Raw genomic sequence first — 22,269 nt, 5'->3', positions numbered from 1 at the left:
AAACATTCTGACGTAAGTTTGTGTAGGTTCTTGGAATCGCTAAAATATTTTTCTTACTGAGTAGATTGTGGAATGATATCATAGGGTATGAAGGGGTGGATACCGAAGAGTAGTTAATATCGTTAATAAGCTAGTACATAAAGAAACAGTTTAATTTGATACACCTGATACAGAGAGGTTCTGATTTCAGTTCTTGACATCTTTGGTCATAGTCCTTGTTGTCGGAATATCCCAAAACAGCTTTGATGAACCTTCTTCGAACACCTTCAATTTTAGTTAGGTCATTATGCCTGCAATTACTGTAAACTAAAACACCATATTGAAGAATGGGTGGGATACATTTTCTGTATAATAATAATAATAATAATCACGACTCGATATTATTGAAGTTTATCATTATGATTCTACTGAACTTTCTAACTTTGGATACTTGAGATGCGATGGGCACGGAAAAGTTCAAACTAATGCTATATCTTAAACCCAAGTCACGAACAGTGTTGAGGGGTTTGAGTGTATGTTTATGTATAGTCAGATTTAAGTAAAGGCAGCGGTCAATGTGAATAAATCCACTTTTGTCAACATTAAGTGGCGAATTCTGCGGGGCAATACCCTCGTAAAACGTGTTTATTCCTTCTTGGATTACCGCTGAAATATAGCTTTCTTTCGTGGGAGAAGAGAATGAATGAACCGCTTTTAAGTCATCGGTAAAAAGGAAAAACTTATGATACTGAAAGAGGGGAGAGGCATCAATAATGAAAAGGAGAAAGAGTAATGGACCAATCACACTTCCTTGTATAACCCCATATGTTACATTCACAGGTTTAGAGTAGCAAGATCCAAAGCGAACGATTTGGCTACGTTCTTCTAAAAAAGAGTTGAGCCAAAATAAATGGGGATCCTGTATACCAAATGAAGAAAGATTTAGAAGAAGTTTGTGTGAGTCTGTCTAAAGCCTTACTAAAATCGAAGTACAGAATTATCACTGACTGACCAACATCTCTTCTCTGGGTAATTTGATCAGAAAATATCGTGTACGATATAAAGCATTAGTGTTTATTCATAAACCCGTGTTGGGATGGGCTAATCAGACTAGCTGAAAGTAAAAATGATAATAGCTGTTTGTGGATGATTTTTTCCATGGTTCTTGAGAGGACGGATGTCAAATTAATTGGCCTATAGTTAATAATATCAGTACGTGATCCCGTTCTGAAGTTACGGGTGATAAGAGATGTTTTCCATACACATGGATAGGTTCGATATTCCATGGATAGGTTGAAAACTTTCAACCGAAATAGTGGGATTTCTTTACTCCCATATTACACAAACGGTGAAGGGATCCCGTCAGGTCCACCATCATAAAACGTTTTCTGGGCAGTTATGGCCTGCTTAATATTGGAGGGTATAAAATCAATTTTCCATAGGTGTCTGGATGTCAGCATTGGAAATGTAATGATAGAGCTGTAAGCTCTAGTTTTGTAGCATTGCGAGAAGTGCCTACTGAATTGTTCGCTTAAAATATTAGGGTCATCAACAATGCTTCCGTTAACTATGAAGAATTTAGTCGTGCCGAGAAAATTTGACTTCACACGGGATTTAAAAGGCAGAAGTATTGATAATTCTGGGCTTTTAATACGTAGGCCTTTTGCGTTTAGATGAAGCATTTCTGTCTATTAATTTAAGTATACTCTGAAGTGCATACACGTCATTGTGCTCGTGGTTGAGGCGTTTTAATTTCTTCAGCTTTCTTTTAAAAGTTTTGGAAGTATTCTGGCCCCTATTAGCATTATAAGCCACATGGCCAATAACTGGAGCAGTGCAGTCAAGGCAATATATCAGGTTGTGGTATAAATCAGAAAGCGCAATGTCAACATTATTTGTGGTGAAATAAGTTTCACATGGTAAACATCGAACGGAAGTTCCAGTTCGTTTCGAGGCTTTTTGACAAAACTGTGTTCTTTGGTACATTATTTCAGCTTGAGAGTTCAACTGTATAGTGCTTAAATAATGGATAAAACTCAATACAACTCTATGATCACTCATAAAATACTCATGATTGGTATGCACTGAAATAGATTCTGTCTTGATTGCAAACAATATATCAAGTACATTATTCCCCTGGTCGGTTTTCGGATCTGTTGAACCCAACCACAAATTTCTAGTGTTTCAAGTAGCTTGTTATATTGACCTGGTATCGGAGTCGAACCCCATGTAACTTTTGGCAGATTAAAGTCACCTCCGATGATTTTAAAAGTATGTGGCTGTTGAGAAGCAATGGAAAAGATGTTTGTTAGTAATCTGTCAAACTTAGTATCCGCACGACGTGGTCTATATATGCATCCCACCAGTAAATAATTTTGGGATCCACAGTTTACAGTAACCCACGTGAAGTCGTCTATAGCATCAAGGGATTTGTCCTCAAATTTGCACGCTTGAGTGTCTGAAGTGACATAGATAATTGTACTGCCTCCTATTCCATAACATCGACCGGTTCTAAAGAAAACATAATCATCTTCATTCAAGGAGTGATCGGATATAGATGAATTGCACCACGTTTCCGTAATAAGCACATTGGTTGGACTTACAAGGAGTAAAAGGATTCTAAGATGAGTAGTTTTATTGGACAGAGAACGGAAATTGAACGAAAGAATAAGAAACTCAGAGTTATCATGGTGAAGCAGGTTAGAGTATAAATCGCAATTGGTAGTTCCATGAATACTCGTAGGATTGGCTAAGGTAAGAGTTGTGTTATGAAGGGAAATAGATTCAACAACTTTGTCACAATCTGAAATGTTTGCTGTGGCCGGCATAATAGCCGACGGAATTACAAAAAATGTCTTCTCCTTGCTATTGGATATAACATCTGATTAAAGCATATTGAACATATTGGGAGCCGGACCAAGAAGGCTATCAGGTCTATGTGTGCGACCAAGTGACCATCTACAATTCAGATTACTATTTGTACCTGACGTATGGGTAACATTTTCAGACGTTTATTTCCAAGGTTTGTGGTTAATTTCGGCTTCTTCATAATTCGGGGAGAATTGTGTGCTGTTAAACATACTTGCGATGGTTTGCAAGGTTCGAATATATCAACGTTAAGTGCGTGGTCAGTTATATAAATGTTATGATTAGTTTTCCTGTTGTTCGTTGCATAGTTACTGTAACTGGGTGTTGCAAAAACAGGGATTTGGACTGTGTTATCCCATTCGTCATCAGAAAACTACTTTGGGTTGAATCTAAGTCAACAATCTTAGGAGGTTAGACACCACCTACATCGGGATTACTTTCTTCTGGGTTTTGAACTTTAGAAAATTGAAAAGAGTTTTTCGGTGGCGGCATGCTTGCACAATATGTAAGACCCAAAATAAGGTTTGGACTGATGGACGGCTGATTCGGTGGGTTAGATACGCGCCATTGCCCGTTTGAAACCAAAACGAAGTAATTGGGTAAAATGACGGTTCTATAATTCATCATAAATTTAAATGTAGATTGTTACCTAAATAAATATAACCACTCAACTATCCAACCAATAATTGTTTAATTAATCAAATCTAAATTACAATAAATAAGGGAGTTGATAAAGGATGCAAGAAAATTACCAATCACAACAAATAAATGTTATTCTATCCTGTCTGGATAGATCACGCACAGATTCGATCAAAAGATAATATTTGGTCGCTTTATAGCACCGAGTGTTTCCGATTCTGGAAGAGTGCTTCAATTCACCACCGAAAATGCACAATTCCAGTCAACACTGGTAAAGCAATCAAAAGGAGGAACAAACCAATATAGCTGCCGCAAAGACTGAGTATAAAGTAAAACAACCTAAGTGCAATTCGGGAAGAAATATAGAGACTTAGTGAAGACGTAAAGAAGATAAAAACTATAATAAAATACAAATATTAACAATTCAAATGTAATAAAAAAACTAATAGCATACAACTAAGAAGATCAATAGGAACGAAGTGCAAGAATATACATGGAGGGATTTTTACACACACACAAAACATTCGAAACGGATCGTACACAATGTATAAAGAATTAAGATAAGGCGATGATATACAGAATCCCAAAAAGGAAGATACAATTTACGATTTGGTGTACCAGATCATCAATGAAGATGGCACAGGTACTCAGTGTTTGACAACGCTTTAACCAGTAACACCTAATATGAAGCGTACCCACCAGGAGAAATCAAAAGACAGAACCGAGGAGATCGGAAAATATATTTGATGTGATATCAATATTTCGAGAATCGTCTGATCTAATCTGGCTAGCCACTGCAGTAGATGTTGAGCACGGCGTTCCCACTCGTGATCTGGCGCGGATGCATGACCGAGCGCCTTCAGCTAGGTGAGTCCATTAAAACATGTGGTCAGCATCCAATGTCGAAAACCCAAAGAGCTATTTATTTTGGGGATTCATTTACCGCTACAAGGTTCTTCTCCTATGCTAGCTACTATTTAGGCTGACGCTTCCAATCTTATTCTTGCTTCTCTATTCCGTTAAAATAACCCATTATATTGCTGACTCATACTCTTGTACTATGGTTAAGCAGCTGGCATTTGATTAAAAAATGGTAGAAAATAATTAGTGATGAATTTTAAATTTATTAGCGTTTTTAAACACAACGTTCTTTTATTACGTTTTGGAACCCAACAAGCATCCTCGCCTCCTACATCGAATTGGAAGCCATTATTCAAACGCATCCCATTTTGTTATATATTTACTGCAGCACTTTTGCTTGAAGACATTTTAACTACAACAGATTCCTTTGACAACATGTGGTACACGTTTTGTCTTGTCATTTGTCATGTTTTGTCAGTCCAACTGAAAACGATAAGAAACTGTTCGGTTTTTATATCAAACAACTCACAGTTCTTTCTCTTTCTTCTAGCAGCACGTTTGCAGTGTACAGTCATGGATCGTCTTACATATCTTAAATACAGACGTAACGTATGCGAAGTTCAGGGTCGGAGATTATACTAAGCGGATTTCAATTGTCACTTTACAACATCTACAAAGTTAATAGACGGATATATCATACAAATACAAAGTTAGTAAATTCTTATGCAGTTTCTGTTATAAATATTTCTTGACAAATCAGTGGTCTTGCAAATCAGATGTAAACCGTTGTTGCATACTTCTGACCATACCGGTAAGAATGCCATGTAAATGATTGGTTACAAATATATTATCACACTACTCTTAGATGTTTCTGATCTAATGCATATTCCATTACCAACTGTTTTTTATCTTACTACATAAATACATATATTTTCATCCGAATACTTAGATTCATTGTTTTATCAAAATGTCATACTGGGTTCATCTGAAGATGATGATCGGCTACTAACTTGGTACCACCTACACAATTGTTTACATATGCTCTCTTACTCAAAATATGCTTCACTTACGTCTAAGTTTCTATCAACTGCAAATTCCTTCTTTCATATATTCACTTTTATAACTGTTTGTGTAGGCTACAACCATGATTTATTTTGGATTCTGTTTGCAAAACATATATAACTGTTTATTCTTATTCTAGTTCATATTTACGAAAACATCGGCGCATAATTTTTGACGAGAAATCAATATCCGACACTTTATGGAGTCAGTGAAAATATTATGAACATTGTTGAAACAATTGTGTGATGAAACCTGAACTGTTTTATTGCACGAAATGTTTGTGTTGGTATGTTGTCTTAAATAATGAAGTAGTCTCTACTAAGACTTTGTTACAAATCAAATAACACTACATCCACGGTTTGTTTTATTGTACACACTTTCGATGCTCTCTAAAAAAAAATACATATTACGTTTTAAAACTACGGTTGTCATATCACTGAAACAACACTAGTATTTACATTATTTTTTACTTAGCAGACTGTATGGTTTGCCTAATGTAACATTACCGTATTGTTTTAATAGGCATCGAATGTTACATTTCAACTTTGATCCTTTAGGCTAATTGGCATGGGTTTTATATTAGAACCGATGTAGGGTATTTAATAAGGCTTTCGCAAAGCGTAAAAACGATTAGTATCAGTCTTTTGTCTACTATTCGTGGCTAAAGAAAGCAGGCAGAGTTACGGTCGAACTACCATTCAATAGACAGCACATTCTGAATGCTAATAAATAATAACTTATTATATATAATTACTACAATAATGTCATGTCACCTTATTTCGAACCAAATATGTAAATAGTCAATGATGTTGTCAGGTCTTATATCGAAACTTATGATACTGTAATTCTTGTATTGACCCTTTCCAGACGTCCATCCCATTTTTATGTATCAGGTAATTGTTATAGACCTCAAATAATACACTCTGAAAGTTGTTTAACTTGGATATTATTGTGAAGTAAATCTTTTAAGAAACCGAAAACATGCGATATTTTGGTGGAAGCATATCAGAAATGCATTAATAATATTATTACATTTTCATACGCTTATTAATACTTTAAACGTTAAGTTCATACGACCTATTGTTATCGGAGATAATTTATGATTATTAGCAATATATTTATTACAACTTTATAATCTCATCATCTTGAAGCGTCTATAGAAATTTGTGGCAATTTTAGCGACTTAAAATCCTGATTAGTCCTTTCTAAATGTTCACACTCACTCACTTATATTTCTCAGTAACTAGAAAGACGTAAGTGAAGTGTTCTTCAATTCCGCGAAATAGACATTTTTATAAGAATATGACATTGACGCTGACTATCTCAGTTAAACCTGCCCATCAAATCACATTTCAACCTTCCGCGGAACGCTTCTAGTGAGCAAACTAGTCAGATTAGAAGTCTCACTGCACATCACGTGTGCATATATGCCAGATATGATCCACTAATACATAATAATCACTTGACATACTAGTGTCATCCGGTTAAACTTGTTAAATAAATTTTTATGCCATTTTCTGCTAACCATATCATGTCTGATTCACTTCAAAAAATAATTTTCCGGGAGAAATCTTCTTACATGACGAGGAACAATAAGACACTTAACTGTCTAAGAAATCAGGAAAAAGTCTCGGGGATGAGCTCATAAGGTCAAATGTTTTTATCTGTTAACATTCAACTACCACGATGATGTACTAGAAAGTAGTGCTCTGTGGCTTGAAAAATCTTGAAAAATAATTAGTTTAGTGGATATTTAAAACTTTATCTAACCTTATTATTTCTAACTTGCGCTCAGTGACCCTTAGTGACCTATGATCCCAAACATTTTTAGGTTTATGAAAATAGATATTTAATCTATCTGTCTAATAATATTACGCTGACAGCTTATTATTTTGCGTCCAAATTTTTCAGACATTAACAAAGAATGGATTATTTTATTATTTCTCTCTTTGAATTTCAAGAGATGGTTCTTAGGCATGCTGAGATGCATTGTCGGTATATTTGATATAAATTGTCACAAAGGAAACGTATGAAAAATACTGAGTTACTGAGAAGGAACGCGGAATGAATTGACTCAGAACTTATTCCCACGAAGTGCATTCCAAGATGATAGTAATCAAGGCTTATTCACTAGGTGATTTTTATCCGCGACAATATGTAAGATGTGCACGAAAACCTCTGGCTTGACGGTTTGGCCGTCCCATAAATTATTATCTTTATTTTTCGGTTTTCCGTTAAGGCCAGATAGTATTAAAAGCTCCGACGCAAAACGTGCTTTGAATATTCTACAAGCGATGGTTTGAAGTGTTGATAGAAAATTTTCTACTTCTTATTCAGATAGGAACGAAACAGTAGTATGTGTCTAGTATTTGTTTGTTCACATTAATTCGATGGATCTGGTCGTCAATGTTTATTTGGCTTATTTGAAGTTATATAAAGAAGAATGGAGTGTGGTGCTTGCATGAATGTTACAGCCCAGCAGTTTCTACATAATTTGGGTAGCTATTAGATTACCAATTATTCTACTTCGAAAGAGGCCGAAAAGTTGGAAACTGTTGTGTTTGATGACGTTCTCATATGTTATTCAAATAATAACAAAGTTGTAGGGTCATATGAGGTAATAAATATCCACCAACTCCAGTTTCAACGTTAGTGTCGAGTTACGAATAAGGATCTAGATATGAAAGGGCTCCTTGTGAAAACGTCAATTAGAACCATGCTAGGGGAAATACATAGCACTACGACACTTGAAGCAAATATAACTTCCTCTCTTGAGACAATTTCCCAAACAAAATTAGAAACCATTGTGGTATGTTGAAAATTTTTTCCAAAGATATGTTCTAGATGAACGGAAGTGTTGTGGAAAGAAAGTCTACCATCGAACTTGTTGAGAATGTGTATGAAATCGGTTGTACTGAATCAGTGAATGGAGAAATTAAGTTTTCAACAAAGAAAAACTTAGCCCAATCTAATGTATTAGGGTTAATTGCCGAGGGTTCGGATTTGATTTTTCAGCGAATTTTGGTTAAATCTGCTTTTTCTGTTCCTTTCGAGGTTATTGGTTTAGATACAGATTATAATCTAGCCACGGTGTCCTATGTGGGTTTTTTTCAAAAACATTTTCCAACAATAAACAGATTGATCTTGGAGAAAGAAACGTATCCATCGGAAATAGTGAAATATCATTGAGAGGAATCCAGAGGACTGTGCATTCTCAAAAAGCCCTTCCGTCATCCTGGCAAACTTACTTTATGCAGGACGGGTAAGAGTATTTTAACCTTATTTTAAAGCTTTTTACTTTGTTGTTTTCAAGTGTCTTTCCTTGATAAGCTGGCAAGTCACGCAATTAAACGACCTACGTTCTTATATTTGCATTAAAACATATAAAAAGTGTGAGCTACTACACTAAACTGGTGTATTATAGATTTTAATAGTTTGTAGGAGACGCAACATTGCTTTAAAGACACAGGTAAAGGTTACAAAAGACACACCACATCCATATGTGACTATATTCACGTATATTTATTAAACGCCCAATTTATTTGTGACCGAAGGGTGAATGGTATTTTCAGTGAATATAGTTATTTAATTTTATTTGTGTGTGGGCTGTGATACTGACCGGGTACGCAAACAGGAGCAGGTGGTTTTCTAAAGGGGCCACACCCCGAGCCTTTGAACTAAAGGTCTGACCCACAAGGCAGTGGAGCATCATGAGGAGATGCGATCTCATGGTAACCGGTGACCAACGATTGGTTCATACGCCATTTGTCCCCGCAGGATACTGGAGCCCATGTGCGCCATTGGTTTGGAATCAGGGTTTTCCATCCCCCCGTAGGTGGACTCACCGTGTTCATCGGCATGGTTAAGGCGTCGGACATTCGCTTTTCGTCCTCTCAATTTCGTTAACAACACCGCCACGAGAAGGCAGTGAGTAGGACTTCCCTGGCAGAGGCTGTATACGCGTGGCCGTGTGAGAGCATTTTTTCTCATAAACACACCTTAACTTCTTTTTCTGTCCCCATTTTCATTGTTTTGTGTGGCGCATATATTTTTGATGCCCCCTTGTACCAACATGTATGTGTTCAAATAAATAAATTGTAACCGTGTACATTACAGTGAGTGTAATCATAAATATGTTTAGTGACCCTTCATAAATCACCATGCTAAGTTAAATAATTGTCACTAATTTATAGTGCACCCAGTCAATCAAGTACTGTCTATCAGTTAGTTCAGCGTTTAGTATTTAACTGGTAGGTGATATGTGCTTTTGTATATTTATGCGTAATAGTTTATGATTAGATGTAATCATAGTGTGCGTATTGTAATGTTAACTGTATGTTTCAGCTACTTCGTACACATTTTGAAATCAAACCCATTAGTAGATGGTCAGGTAAAATACGGAATACTCAAATACTTTATGTCTAAGCCTCATTAGTTCAGAAAAGATTAGTGATATCAATATAAACTACTATATTTTGAATAGGTAAGTGGAATCTATTGGCTAGTTAGGTTTTCGTCACGATTAGACTACTTTGAAAAATCACTACCTACATTAGTAGCGCTAGTCTAAGAAAATGAGGTTTCATGTGTATGCTTATATACATTTACTGTACTCAATACGTAGCCATACATCCGTTTAGTGATTGGAATCATATCTAATCAATCGTCTTTACATATTCTTTGAAATTTAAGTCAATTAAAATAGCGATCTCCCTATAATCTTGTCATTTTTAAAGTAGAAGTAGTGAAAAGTTTTCTAAAAAATTGTTTCAGCCATATGATACTAAGAATACAAGTTGGCTCTCCGATCACCATAAAGGCGAACGCCATACCTGAATTGTTCAAAAAAGGTTTGTTTTCCAGTTATTTCCTTTAAATGTCCTTTAATTTAGAAATGTATTTGCCTAAACCAGTCGTCACAAAGGTTTCCTTAAATTGGGAAGATGATCTGGAACTTTATTCGCGTTTTTTAGACCGAAAGGTAAAATTTATTGCTAACATTAACTTTGAATTTCGTAAACCTTTGTTAAGTTTGTAGTTAGAAGTACTTTCTCATTGTAAGTATGCTCCAAAGATGCACATTCGAATTAAATGAAATCAAATTTACAGCGAAAAGTTTGAAAATTGGCAAACCCAGCTAATCGAGAGGAAATAAGATTCAATAAGTTTTTGTCAAGACTAAAGTAAGTGGAGTCAGCTTGAAATCAATATCCAGTTGTTGGGAAACAAATTTCTAAATGCATGAAATATAGTTTTTGATTAATTCTAAAACGAAAGGACAATAACGTTTAGTAGTGTTTTGCGGGTAAATAAGTCTCTCATATATTATAAAGATAACGACATTCGAGTTAATTGAGCACGACATAAGGATTTCTGGTTCAGTATCATTATAAGTGATATTGCTTATGACCGAATAGTATGAAGTCAGAACTGAGAAATCTAAATTTCCATCATTTACATCTGTTCTCTAAATTTCATTACATATTAATGCAAAAAGTCCACAAATTGCTTTTTCCTTCCGTCATCATTGATGTAGATTCGTTTTTTTCGTTTTTTAGGATGAAATCAAAGCTCAATATCTTTTATATCTGCGCGATCACCCAGAGATACATGATATGATTTCTGACTTTATTAAATCATTATTACTTCATAAACCAGATGAGGTAGTGAAATACGCTTCAGAATACTTCAAGAGTTTTTCAGCTCGCGCGTTACCGAGTAGAATATTTTCTGTTAAAACTGTATAAGTGTAATTACTTTCTATCAGGACATATGTTATTTATTTTGTTTTTTTTCTTCAGACGTGTTTAGACCGTTTATTTTTTCCTTATTTACTTGAATATCAGGTTTCCCATCTTTGTTCTCACCCAGTGTCCTTTAGTAACTGCATAATTAATTTCTGAAAATATATATTATTTTGGTTGTTTGCCTTGACAATGTAGGTGTGATAACCTAGGAATTCTTTTAAATAAGTTTCAGAAATATCATCAGATTCACAAAGTTGTAATTAATTCAATGACTTGAAATATTTCCGAAAATCATTTTCAGCAAACCTTAATAAAGAAATAAGAGAAAAGGCCTGAAAATTGGTAAAATAGATGTCTAGTAGTATCTCTGAAATAATTCTAAGGCTCATCGTGGAAGAGTAGTTATATAAGCGCGACAATGATTTCTCTCTGACAAAGTTATATAGCTTACATAACATAAAATTATTTTACAAACGGCGTGCCTTAATAATGTGTAAATTTGAATTCCAGGTAGAAAATGTATTCTCTTACAATACACTACGATGATAAATTTCGACGGTGAAGAATTCATATATAGAACCTAATTTGAACGGCGGTCATAAAGTTCTTATCGACTTTAACTGTATTATTATTAACTTACAACCATGTTGGAAATTACGTTGATACACGATAACTCTGTTTTTATATTGACTTAACTACTGATACAAGTAGGTAACAAAATAAATATGCTCCACACAAATAAGAAAATGAGTTTTTGGGAGATGGGGAGAGGCGAGGAAGCATTGTCGAATAAATAAATGAAAAAAACAAATTATAATAGGGGAGACTAGTCAGTTCGAAAAATACAAATAAAAAGCACTTTTTTCAGTTAAGGAAGTTCCTTTGGCTTTTACCAGGAATTTAAAATGAAACTACAGAACGCCCGTCATTGACTTTTGTTGTGAGCCATGCCTGATAACTTTTTAAGTCAATGGCTATACTACCTCTAAGATCCGAACATAGGAATCGTGATAAACCAGCAGTTGGCTTCTTTCATACCGCTCCTCCATGTCATATATTCAACACTTATCTATTTCTGTGTAGGTTCAGAGTCGGCAAAGAAACCAAAATGTAGATCTCGCTGTGAAAAAATTCTTAGCACGTGCCAAAGCCAGCGAGGCCGGTATTTCATGGTGGGGACCAACTGAATTATTGCCACTTAGCCCTAATACAAACGATTGGACTCCAAGATTACCAGTGGTATTCTCACTAGTTATCTGCACTCCTTTGGAGACAACAGTCATCAAACAGAAAGTTACCAAACAATCAACTTGGGGAGGCCGGGTTTTAAGAGCTTGAACCAAAACTGCTCTCACAAACGCGTCGTAGACCTGGTCTTTTACAGCCGGACTAACATCATAATGACTCCGAAATGGCATAGGCCACTCTAACTTTTACTATACGCAAATTAACTTAATCAGTTACGCTACCATCAGCACACAAAACTACCCAAATACAATAGTTTTCGACTTCTAACTGCTCACCATCAAGAGTCAGTGTACACACGCTCCTACCAGCCTTGTTGAAGTGCTTTTTATCTAGAAGTTCCAAAGTACATGTCATACCTATGGAAACTGATTGCCAAATACTTAAGTACGATTTGGATAACTTCAATATCATTGCATAGCGAGACATTATCATCCCCATGCTCAAGATCAGTGTCTTCGTATAGGTAACGGGCCCACACCACCACTACATACTACCAGAGCTTTTTCCAGAATGTCATGGCAGAGTTGAAGAGGAATGGTGAAAGTGATCAGTTCTGCCTATCCTTATTGCTCAAGTGGGACGATGGGAAGAGGTGGTTGTGTACCTCCATTCTTCTTTAGGTACTTAGATGCAGAGCCTTCAAGGTGTTAACGAACTTCTAGGACACTTCACTAGACGAGAACAGTCCTATCCAACTAATCGAAAGGGGCCCTGAGGTCAAGAATTATGAATACTGTTGGCTTGCAATAGGTACGGTGGTCCTCTAACATTCAGTAAAAGGTGGGAATATGATCAACGCATTCACAACCTGAACGAAAACCATCCTGTTCCTCGCGAGTTATGACGGGACCCTATAGTTTATATTCACCCAGGAGTGGACTTTTCCATCCATAGTTGTCGAATAGATGATATAGGTTCTTTTCAAATGTAGGTATCATAGTCGCTTCGTTTAACAGTGATGAAACACTACTCAAAACTGTCTAAACAACCCATTCAGCTCCCTTACCAGAAGTTCGCCACCATTCCTGAACAGTCCGGTAGTATGTCCTCTGATCCTAGTGACTTGGGCTCCTAGCGTTAACATTCCCCGTGTACCTCCGCCTCGTTGAATGGGTCGTCACTCAACTGAAATACCTTCGGAGAACTCTATTCACCTTCCAGGAGATAGTTTGATGTTATCTAATGGCGTCTCATCAGCTCCGTAGATTGTTTCAATCGCTAATCTTCTTGCTACCAATGACACAGATGAGTTGAAACAGCTTACATCAGTTAAAGGAAGCAACTTTGAATTCGTCAGAACGCTCCAACCACCAGACTTCTACGTCACTATGCGAACTTAGCACGATTCCCTTAAGTAAGAATCTGCATTTGTCATCAAGCTCAAAGTTGGATGGAATAGACCGACGTACCTCATGGAGTTGAAAACATCTTGTAGAAACTCAGCGCTTGTAAGCGATGTTACTCAACATTTCCACGACGTTATACAAATGCAGCTAGTATTCATCTAAACTTTTCGGTGGGTTGATAGTTATCCTTGAACCTAACTCAATGTGGTATTTGGTTGTGACGAAAGTTTCAGGGGATTTATACCTACCTGTTTAAGACGAATTTATAGACACTAAAACCTAAGATGATCAAGGTCTAGATAGTTGCCCTAAAAGAAGCATTATTTTTGTACACAACTAGTCCAGGGGTATCTGGTTTCAAAGAGACCAGTCTTGGTGTAGGTTCAGTTGCAGAGAGAAGGCGCTAGGTAGCATATTTGTGAAAACTGCAGGAATTTGGTGCTAAACAGGAACAAGTTGTGATATGCACATGCTTCCACAAGACGGTCACCGCTATCGGACGTTTGACCGACTAATCCCAATTGGCCACCCCAACAACTCTGTACACAAAACCACACATTCGGCCAACACTACAAGGTTTGTTGAATGAGATTTCTTAACAAGATAATTTGGTTGTTAGTAGAACTCATCCTCGATTCCACTCAGACTATAATCTTTCAGGGCATATGGGAGGGTTTTGAAAAGACATCGTTCCCCAATCCAATTTCTCACATTAATGGGACTTCCTAATCTGATGGCGAATAAATGACTGTTAATGAGAGTCCTATAGATTGATGCCACATATGCCAGCCGAATTGGGTGAAGATGCCACATATTCACCGGATGAATGGACATGAAACAAGTTTTCAAATCGAAAGATAACGAACAAATTTGTGGTACTTCATTAAAGTTTTAAGTAAGGGTCTCGTATATATAGCTAACGTCAATGTCATTACTTTCCACGAACGTAGCTAAACCTATCTGTTGAAAGTTCTGGGTCACTGCATAAACGTTGATGACGGCCACTGAAAATGCACCGTGTGATTTTAGGAAAGCTGGTTCAGATTTCATATCTGATGGAAACATTTGAAACTTCAGCCAGTCATCGACTTGAGATCACTTAGATGGGAAAGCCATTTCGAAGTGGAGGTGCTAATGAAAGAGTTGAAAATAAAATAAAACAGTGGGAAGAAAACGGAATGAAACAAAGTAGAACGAAACAGTTGGATTATTTGAATATTAATTATACTTTCAGTGATAGAGGAAGAGGAGCAAGAATATTAATTTCTTCATAATTTTGGTTACCATATTTGAGAAAAGTCAGGGACACTCTTCGGGTGTAAAAACTTAGGCAAATAGTTTTCTTAGGAGGTTTCTCTTCGACGCTTTGACCTAGAGGCCTGATAAACAGGGTATTAGATTAAAGTTAAGAGATACTATGCCATGGTAACCAATAACCAAAAACAGACTCATAAATCGTTCGCTCCCTCTGGAGCCCATGTGCACCGGTAGTTTTGAATCAGGATTTCCCAACCCTAGCAGATGAACTCTCTGAATCAACCAACCCAATTAAAGCGCCGACAGATAGTAAAAATTTCCAATCGGCATGCTAGGTGCAATCGTACATAGAGGAATGATCATTTAGAATATTTATTTCTTGAACTCCCTTCATGCTGTTGAAATTATACGATATTAAAAAAAAGCTTTTTTTTGACATTTTATTTTAGTGATAAGGAGGAATGAAGAGAAAATTTAAAACGTAACATTTCATCACTTCAACAAGTAAACTTCGCAGAGAATGCGTGAAAATAAACTTAAAAACTATGTAGCTGGCACGAAGTTAATGTCCTTTTATTTCCGACTGCAGGGTTTATCACCAAGCATAGCATAACTTACACAGAAGACTAGTTTTTCAATAATTACTCCACATAACTAGCATAGTGACAAAACCCCTTTAAATTATTGTTTGATTATTTCGAGAGAACGTCATCAACCAGTTTAGAATAAATAAATAAAATCGAGGAATAAAATGTTAAAGAATATGGAATAAAAGCAACTGTGACCGAGTTGTCACCAAACACTAATAACCATACTGTACGACTATTAAGGGGGTTCTAGACTGACGGTCGATGAGTTCATAAGTTTTTCGTCATGTTTTGATCTACCGTCTCTTTATTTTAATCCAATAACTAGCATTTCAAATCAGCAAAGGCAGTGGCTAGACATGCGTGAAGCACGTTCTAACCAACTCATTCGAAAGTACAAAACTCCACTGATTGGCTGGACCTTTTAATCCAGTACCTTACGCCTAACTATACTCGGTTGGTGCACCATATACGAACAGTGAAATTTAATTTCGAATACCAGTGGCTTATGAATGTCCTTTAATCCCAATGTGCCATTTTTCTAATCAGATTAGTACAGAATAGATTTCTGTGCCGTATATTTGCCGCACGATTAACAAACTGATATCATATTTGTGCCATAGGTTTCCAGAATCATGAAAAGTGGAGCACCCTTGTCCTCCAAACTATGTAGATAAGTTTGGGTAAATGAACATGCTAGAATTATGTATGTTGATTCCGAAAGTGCAATATACTTTATTGGGACTAGATTTCAGGGTCAGTCAGTTATAATCAATGTAGAGCCTTGCACACTACTGGTTGGCATAAGCTGCAATATCAAAACACAAAGAGATGAAGTAGCAAGAATAATACTGCAGGGATCGAATCTTACTTACTTACTTACTTACGCCTGTTACTCCTCGTGAAGGAACATAAGCCGCTCACCAGCATTTGCCATCCAACCCCGTCCTGGGCAATCCTTACCAGCTCCTTCCAGTTGTTATTCATCTTTTTCACATCTGCTTCTATTTCCCGACGTAATGTGTTCTTGGTCTTCCTCTTTTCCGCTTCCCTCCAGGATTCCAAGTTAGGGCTTGCCTCGTGATGCAGTTTGACGATTTGCGTAGTGTATGTCCTATCCATTTCCATCGTCTTTTCCTAATTTCTTCATCATCTGGAAGCTGGTTTGTTCTCTCCCAGAGAAGGCTGTTGCTGATGTTGAGTATCCTGCGTAGACAGCTATTTATAAATACTTGTATCTTCTTGATGATGGTTGTTGTAGTTCTCCAAGTTTCAGCTCCGTACAGTAGAACTGACTGCCTTGACGTTTGTATTGATGATTCTGACTTTGATATTGGTTGAAAGTTGTTTTGAGTTCTATATGTTCTTCAATTGTAGGAATGTGGCCTTTTCTGTGCCAATCCTTGCCTTTACGTCTGCATCTGAACCTCCTTGTTCATCGATGATGCTTCCCAGGTATGTGAAGGGTTCTACATCTTCCAGAGTTTTGCCATCAAGAGTGATTGGATTGTTGTTCTCCGTGTTGAATTTGAGGACCTTGGTTTTCTCCTTGTGTATGTGTATGTTGAGGCCTACTGATGTAGGGACTGCTGCTACACTGGCTGTCTTTATCTGCATTTGTTCATGTGTATGCGATAGGAGGGCTAGGTCATCTGCGAAGTCCAAATCATCTAACTGATTCTGAGCTGTCCACTGTATTCCGAGGGATCGAATCAACTAAGTATAAAGGATAATGGGAAAGACTAGACATTTAAAATAGTTCAAAAAGACAATGACAAGTTATGTATGAAGGGATATTGGGAAATGGGATCTAGAGTAAAATAAGTGAATGAATTTGAACTGTTGTGACCAGTTCTGACAGTTGTCACCCAAAGGCTCCAACATGTGCTAATGATCATCGTGGGACTCTAACCAGGTAACCAGGACGTACTAGTATGGCTCAGATCAACGGTCAATAACTTCATGGACCAGTATCATATCTTGGGCGTTCTTAGTTTTCTTTTAACTTGGTCGGAAATTTAACGCAGATTGCATATGAAACGAAGTTGAATAATCGAATAAGGCTTGATAATCGGGATAGTTTAAATATTATGAAGAATGAAAGTTTTGTTGTGGATAAGATAAACCCGAATACTGTCAGGGTTTTGTGGGTAGTAGACATGTCCTACTTGTCTACATCATGATAAGAAAACTTCTCGAGGGACCTGAAAAAGAAACTGAAGTAGTTGTAACAATCCTGTTCGTAAAGAATGATTCCGCATCCAAACCTTGAGTTTTGATGATTTTACTCCCATCTCTATTAAACTGACTTCCTTGGTATGATACAATTTAAAAGAACGAATGTTTTATTAATTCATGATTGATAAATCCAGCCACCATATCAAAGCAGAAGCTTCAGTTGATAAGTAATTGATATCCATAAATGCTTTGCTTAATTAACAATCAATCTTATATTAAATCTTCAGAATCAGTTATGAACCTGTTCTTCTTCCCTCTTTAAAATAAATTTTATGATGAATAATACTTGATTAGGTCGAGTATAATCTACTAGGAATCAATATCGTAGTTGAAGAATATATATAAAAGATTAGTGGGATTCAAGATTACGAAAAAGTTGATAATATAGATTCATGTATAAAATACTAAATATTAAGTTACCAGATAAAATAAATAAATCGTAAGATTTACTTGAATATTCATATATCTCGTTCGTTTTACATTAAACTTTAATTAGCAATTTCGAAAAATAGTGATTATAATAATCAATAAATATACAAATTGTTTTTCTTCATGTGATTTGTACACAAATAATAAACTAATAAATTTCAAAGTGATCTCGAGTTCCATGCTGATCACATTTGGAGATATTTGTGTAAATAAAATGACGAGCAACTTGATTTACAGGTAGATATTCCGTATTAAGTATCTTTAAATGCCATATTTTACTATCATATGATCAGTCGAATAGCTCTACCGTCAGCCGTTCTATTTCTCTAATGAGTTTGATTATCCATTGACAGTTATTGTTCAAACTCACTGATTGTCCACTATATTCTTTTGTTCCTGACTGATTAATTGTTAAATAAATTTCTCTCATAGAAACAAACCAATATCCAATTTCTGTTTCGGATTCTTTTGTGCATGGTCGACTGTAATTTCAACCAACTAATAGAATAGTTGACTAAGCAATTGTCCTGCAATCAGGAATTTGCCAGGTAATCATTACATAAAAGAACATAACTACTTATCTGATTTACGTAACACTTAACCTCGGCATCTAATTGATATTGAGACTTTCTTGTAAAATCACTGCCACATAGATTGAGTTCAATGAATAATAATCCACTTCTTGAATGGTATAAATTTTATGATAAAACTAACGTACATGGACTAATAACTACTAAAATCTAGTCTTTTTAACCAAGCAGATGATAAAAATGAATAGTTTTTGACGGAATATTAACAGATTACAAGTGAAACTCATATACATATCCATTTTCTACATGATTCATAAACTTATCAAAGTTCATTTAGTTTTTTTTTGTCTAGAAATTGAAGTAGATGCAGTTAAGAAACTTATTCATTCAACTTTGTAGTAGTTTACCTTATGAACATGTATAAGGGGAAAAGATTGCCATCGCTAACCCTCCACTGAATGACGAACATCTGTTAAAACAACTATTACTCTAAAACTAATGGATAAAAACTTATTTGTCACACATGCTGTACTAAAGCCACTCCAATGCTTTATCATCACTTTCGTCAGTAGCGCATTTATCTCATTCAAATTTGAACGAATATAAAACAAATCAGTTCTTATCATATCATTACAATCCTTCAATATGTTTACTGAGTTTATTGGCAAAAAGCAAATCTACGCAGCAACCCATTTATCACGTAAATCCGTTATTAATACATCGTTCTCAAAGTAAACAAGCATTCGATAACCAAGATTTTTAATTTACTAAGACGGTACGACCTTGAAAGTGTGCTTCTACTGAACTGGTGTTTTCCTATACATAAATTTCACCAGTTTAGCTTTCTAGTGGTGACAGCATGGCAGCAAATTTTCTTTATCAGATAATGGAAATGCGAATTTTTCCAGAAATATACACATATTTAAAACACAATTGTATGAACGAAGAATATTCTTTTTAATAATTTCTCATCAGGTTCTACAATTATAAATCCAGAATAATAATCCATAAAATTGGCCAGATTTAAGGCAAAATACATCATCATTTGGAAATTGTAATATGTAAATCAGGAATTGTTTGTTATATAAAATAAAATCGTTAATGTTGGGATGACTAATATGAAGTGTTAACTTGAATCAGTTTATAAGTGAAATGAAATTGTGAGATAAATTATCAGAATAAATATGATCAACATGGGGTAAGAGAGAGAGAATATTGTGATTACAAATCGGAAATTACGTAATATGTAAAATAATTGGGTCAAATGTAGTAGATTTAGGGGTGGATATTGAATAAATTCCTCAAAAAAGGTTATCAAGTGTAAAGACAATAATAGTAATAATAGGAGTAGTAATAATAATAATAATAATAAGTTTGGGACATAAAATGAACATTAGTCAGATTACGTCACCACATTATAAGATTGATTATAAGCTAGTTGGCCAGGGTAAAAGTAGTGGCTGAACATACTTCTTTTGGATACAAAGCTCTGGCTTTTTGATCCGAATAGCAATTGCTTCAGCCGTCTGTAGGATTCGCAGTCTGACGGAATTAGGTAGACTGCTGTTGACACGATAGACTATTGCAAAACATTGCTCCATGTTGGCTGTATGTCCTGTTTGAATTAAATGGTCTAAGATGGAGCTGTTAACAGTTTAGACAACACCTTTGCTTAATCACACGGGTAGGTGCTCACGAGCCCGAATGTTCAAGTTCCTACAACATCTGCCAACATAACTTGATCCACAGGAGTAGTTGAATTGATAGGTACAGAAGGAGGTGGCTAGACTAGGTAATTTATCTTTCAACCTCGGAGTGATTATTGGTCGTGTGGAGAATACTAGTTGTAGTTTAGCTGCGTTAAAAGTCCTTTGAATTGATCTACTTAACTTAAGTCTTAACATTTCACTCGGCACGTCGCCTCTGAATTGTAAGCGTATATATAGAGGCTTTTTATTTACCGTTGGGCATTCTCTACGCTGTCTTTTATTGGCGAAGTTTTTAATTAATTTATTTATAAAAAACAATTCCTGATTCACATATTACAATTTCCGAATGATGTATTTTCCGTTAAATCTGGTCAATTTCATGGATTATTAATCTGGATTTATAATTGTAGAATCTGATGAGAAATTATTGAGAACATTGTTCGTTCATACAATTGTCTTTTATTACACATATTTCTCGATAGACTGGATCTGACACTATATTTGGGAAAAGGCGAACGATATTCTGGGGCAAAACAAGTTATGTGGATACGAATTTTACAGGTAGGAAAGTGCTTCTCTCCACAAGATGGTTGCCTGAGTATTTATCCTCAAACCCTAATGTTTACTACTTATTCAGTTGCTACTTCTTCCCATTCATGATACACTGTGTGCATTATTCCCAACGTGATTATCTACCGTTTGTCTAAAGGATAACCAAAAAGGAAAATCTGCCAAAGAATGTGCTGTTATTTCACGTATATTTGCTGACAACAACTTCAAAATATTCCAAAGTTATTTGTCCATTTTATCTAGATAAGAAAATAAATCAATTATCTAACGCTTCATACAAACTTCCTCATGAAGACTGATCAAAGTGACAAGTACATCTCAACAAGTTAGTAGTGGTCATTCGTAATACAACGAATTGATATAGCCAATATATATATATAGCCTGTAAACTGTTTACAAAAGACTAATACTAATAGTATTAAACATTAAACAATAATCACTTGGGAAATGGAACAGCAAGCATATACAGAAAGAACCGCAGTAGTAACAAGATAGAGACGAATCACTTCGACAGCTGATTGTGTTTGTCAAAAAGTACAATTTCATGATTGGTTTCAAAAAAGAATCGAATGTCCTAGGCGTTTAATAAAATTGTCATTGTGCGGATGATTTTTATGGATCAGGGCGAACACTACCCCCTCCCCCGGAACGTCCACCAGGTTCGCTGACCGTAATCATTTTTAAACCACCCAATTATTCATACAAACGTAAATTCCGCATGCTCCAGGTAGTCTTTTCTGTAGCAATCGCTAACTGAACAGTCTTGTTGCATCGATTGATCCACAGTTCACCTGTCTGATCATCGAGTGCTAAGACCCCTAAAGGGACCATGTGATGCGTTTCGTTAGAAATCAGTTGTCCTCCTAACATGACTAAAGTGGACTCTTCTAATTGTTTAATTGTTAATATTATACCTATTCTCAACGTTTATTATTATAAACAAGAAAATCACCATACTGTATCAAAGGTAAATGTTATACCAACCTTTGATCAGTTTATTTATTAGATCGTTCTCTTGACGATAGTAAAGTAGTACTCAATGTTGCATTTTTTTTCGGTTACAGCCGCTCGTTATTCCCACATAATAGAAAATGGAATGTCACTTAACGGTAAAGATGGATCTTTTTCAATATTCAGCTTCCTATTTCTGCAACACCGCTCTATTTGTTAGAGAAAATCTCTTGACTGTCAAGACCTTT

At 35.8% G+C, this 22,269-nt stretch overlaps 1 protein-coding gene across 1 annotated transcript; it reads left to right on the top strand.

Moving 5' to 3' along the window:
* The first annotated feature begins 7,691 nt into the window (after positions 1–7,691).
* On the top strand, positions 7,692–12,561 carry MS3_00005298 (uncharacterized protein). Its single transcript, XM_051213330.1, has 8 exons — positions 7,692–7,907; positions 7,944–8,026; positions 8,063–8,218; positions 8,254–8,508; positions 8,547–8,671; positions 10,183–10,259; positions 10,302–10,390; positions 10,968–12,561. The coding sequence occupies exons 1-8, from the start codon at positions 7,853–7,855 to the stop codon at positions 11,154–11,156; spliced, it is 1,029 nt and encodes a 342-aa protein (XP_051069300.1). The 5' UTR covers positions 7,692–7,852; the 3' UTR covers positions 11,157–12,561.
* Positions 12,562–22,269: the final 9,708 nt, after the last annotated feature.

The sequence above is a fragment of the Schistosoma haematobium genome, chromosome 3, assembly GCF_000699445.3.
Source record: "Schistosoma haematobium chromosome 3, whole genome shotgun sequence".
NCBI lineage: Eukaryota > Metazoa > Platyhelminthes > Trematoda > Strigeidida > Schistosomatidae > Schistosoma > Schistosoma haematobium.
The sequence above is the reverse complement of the archived record's forward strand: the minus strand, read 5'-3'. Positions and strand labels throughout refer to the sequence as shown.

Coding starts and splice junctions, on each gene's coding strand:
- MS3_00005298 (XM_051213330.1), top strand. CDS start 7,853: ATGGAGTGTGGTGCTTGCATGAATGTTACAGCCCAGCAGTTTCTACAT. Junction 8,027..8,062: donor AAGTTGTAGGGTCATATGAG/GTAATAAATATC, acceptor TTTCAACGTTAG/TGTCGAGTTACGAATAAGGA. Junction 10,391..10,967: donor CGCGTTTTTTAGACCGAAAG/GTAAAATTTATT, acceptor TTCGTTTTTTAG/GATGAAATCAAAGCTCAATA.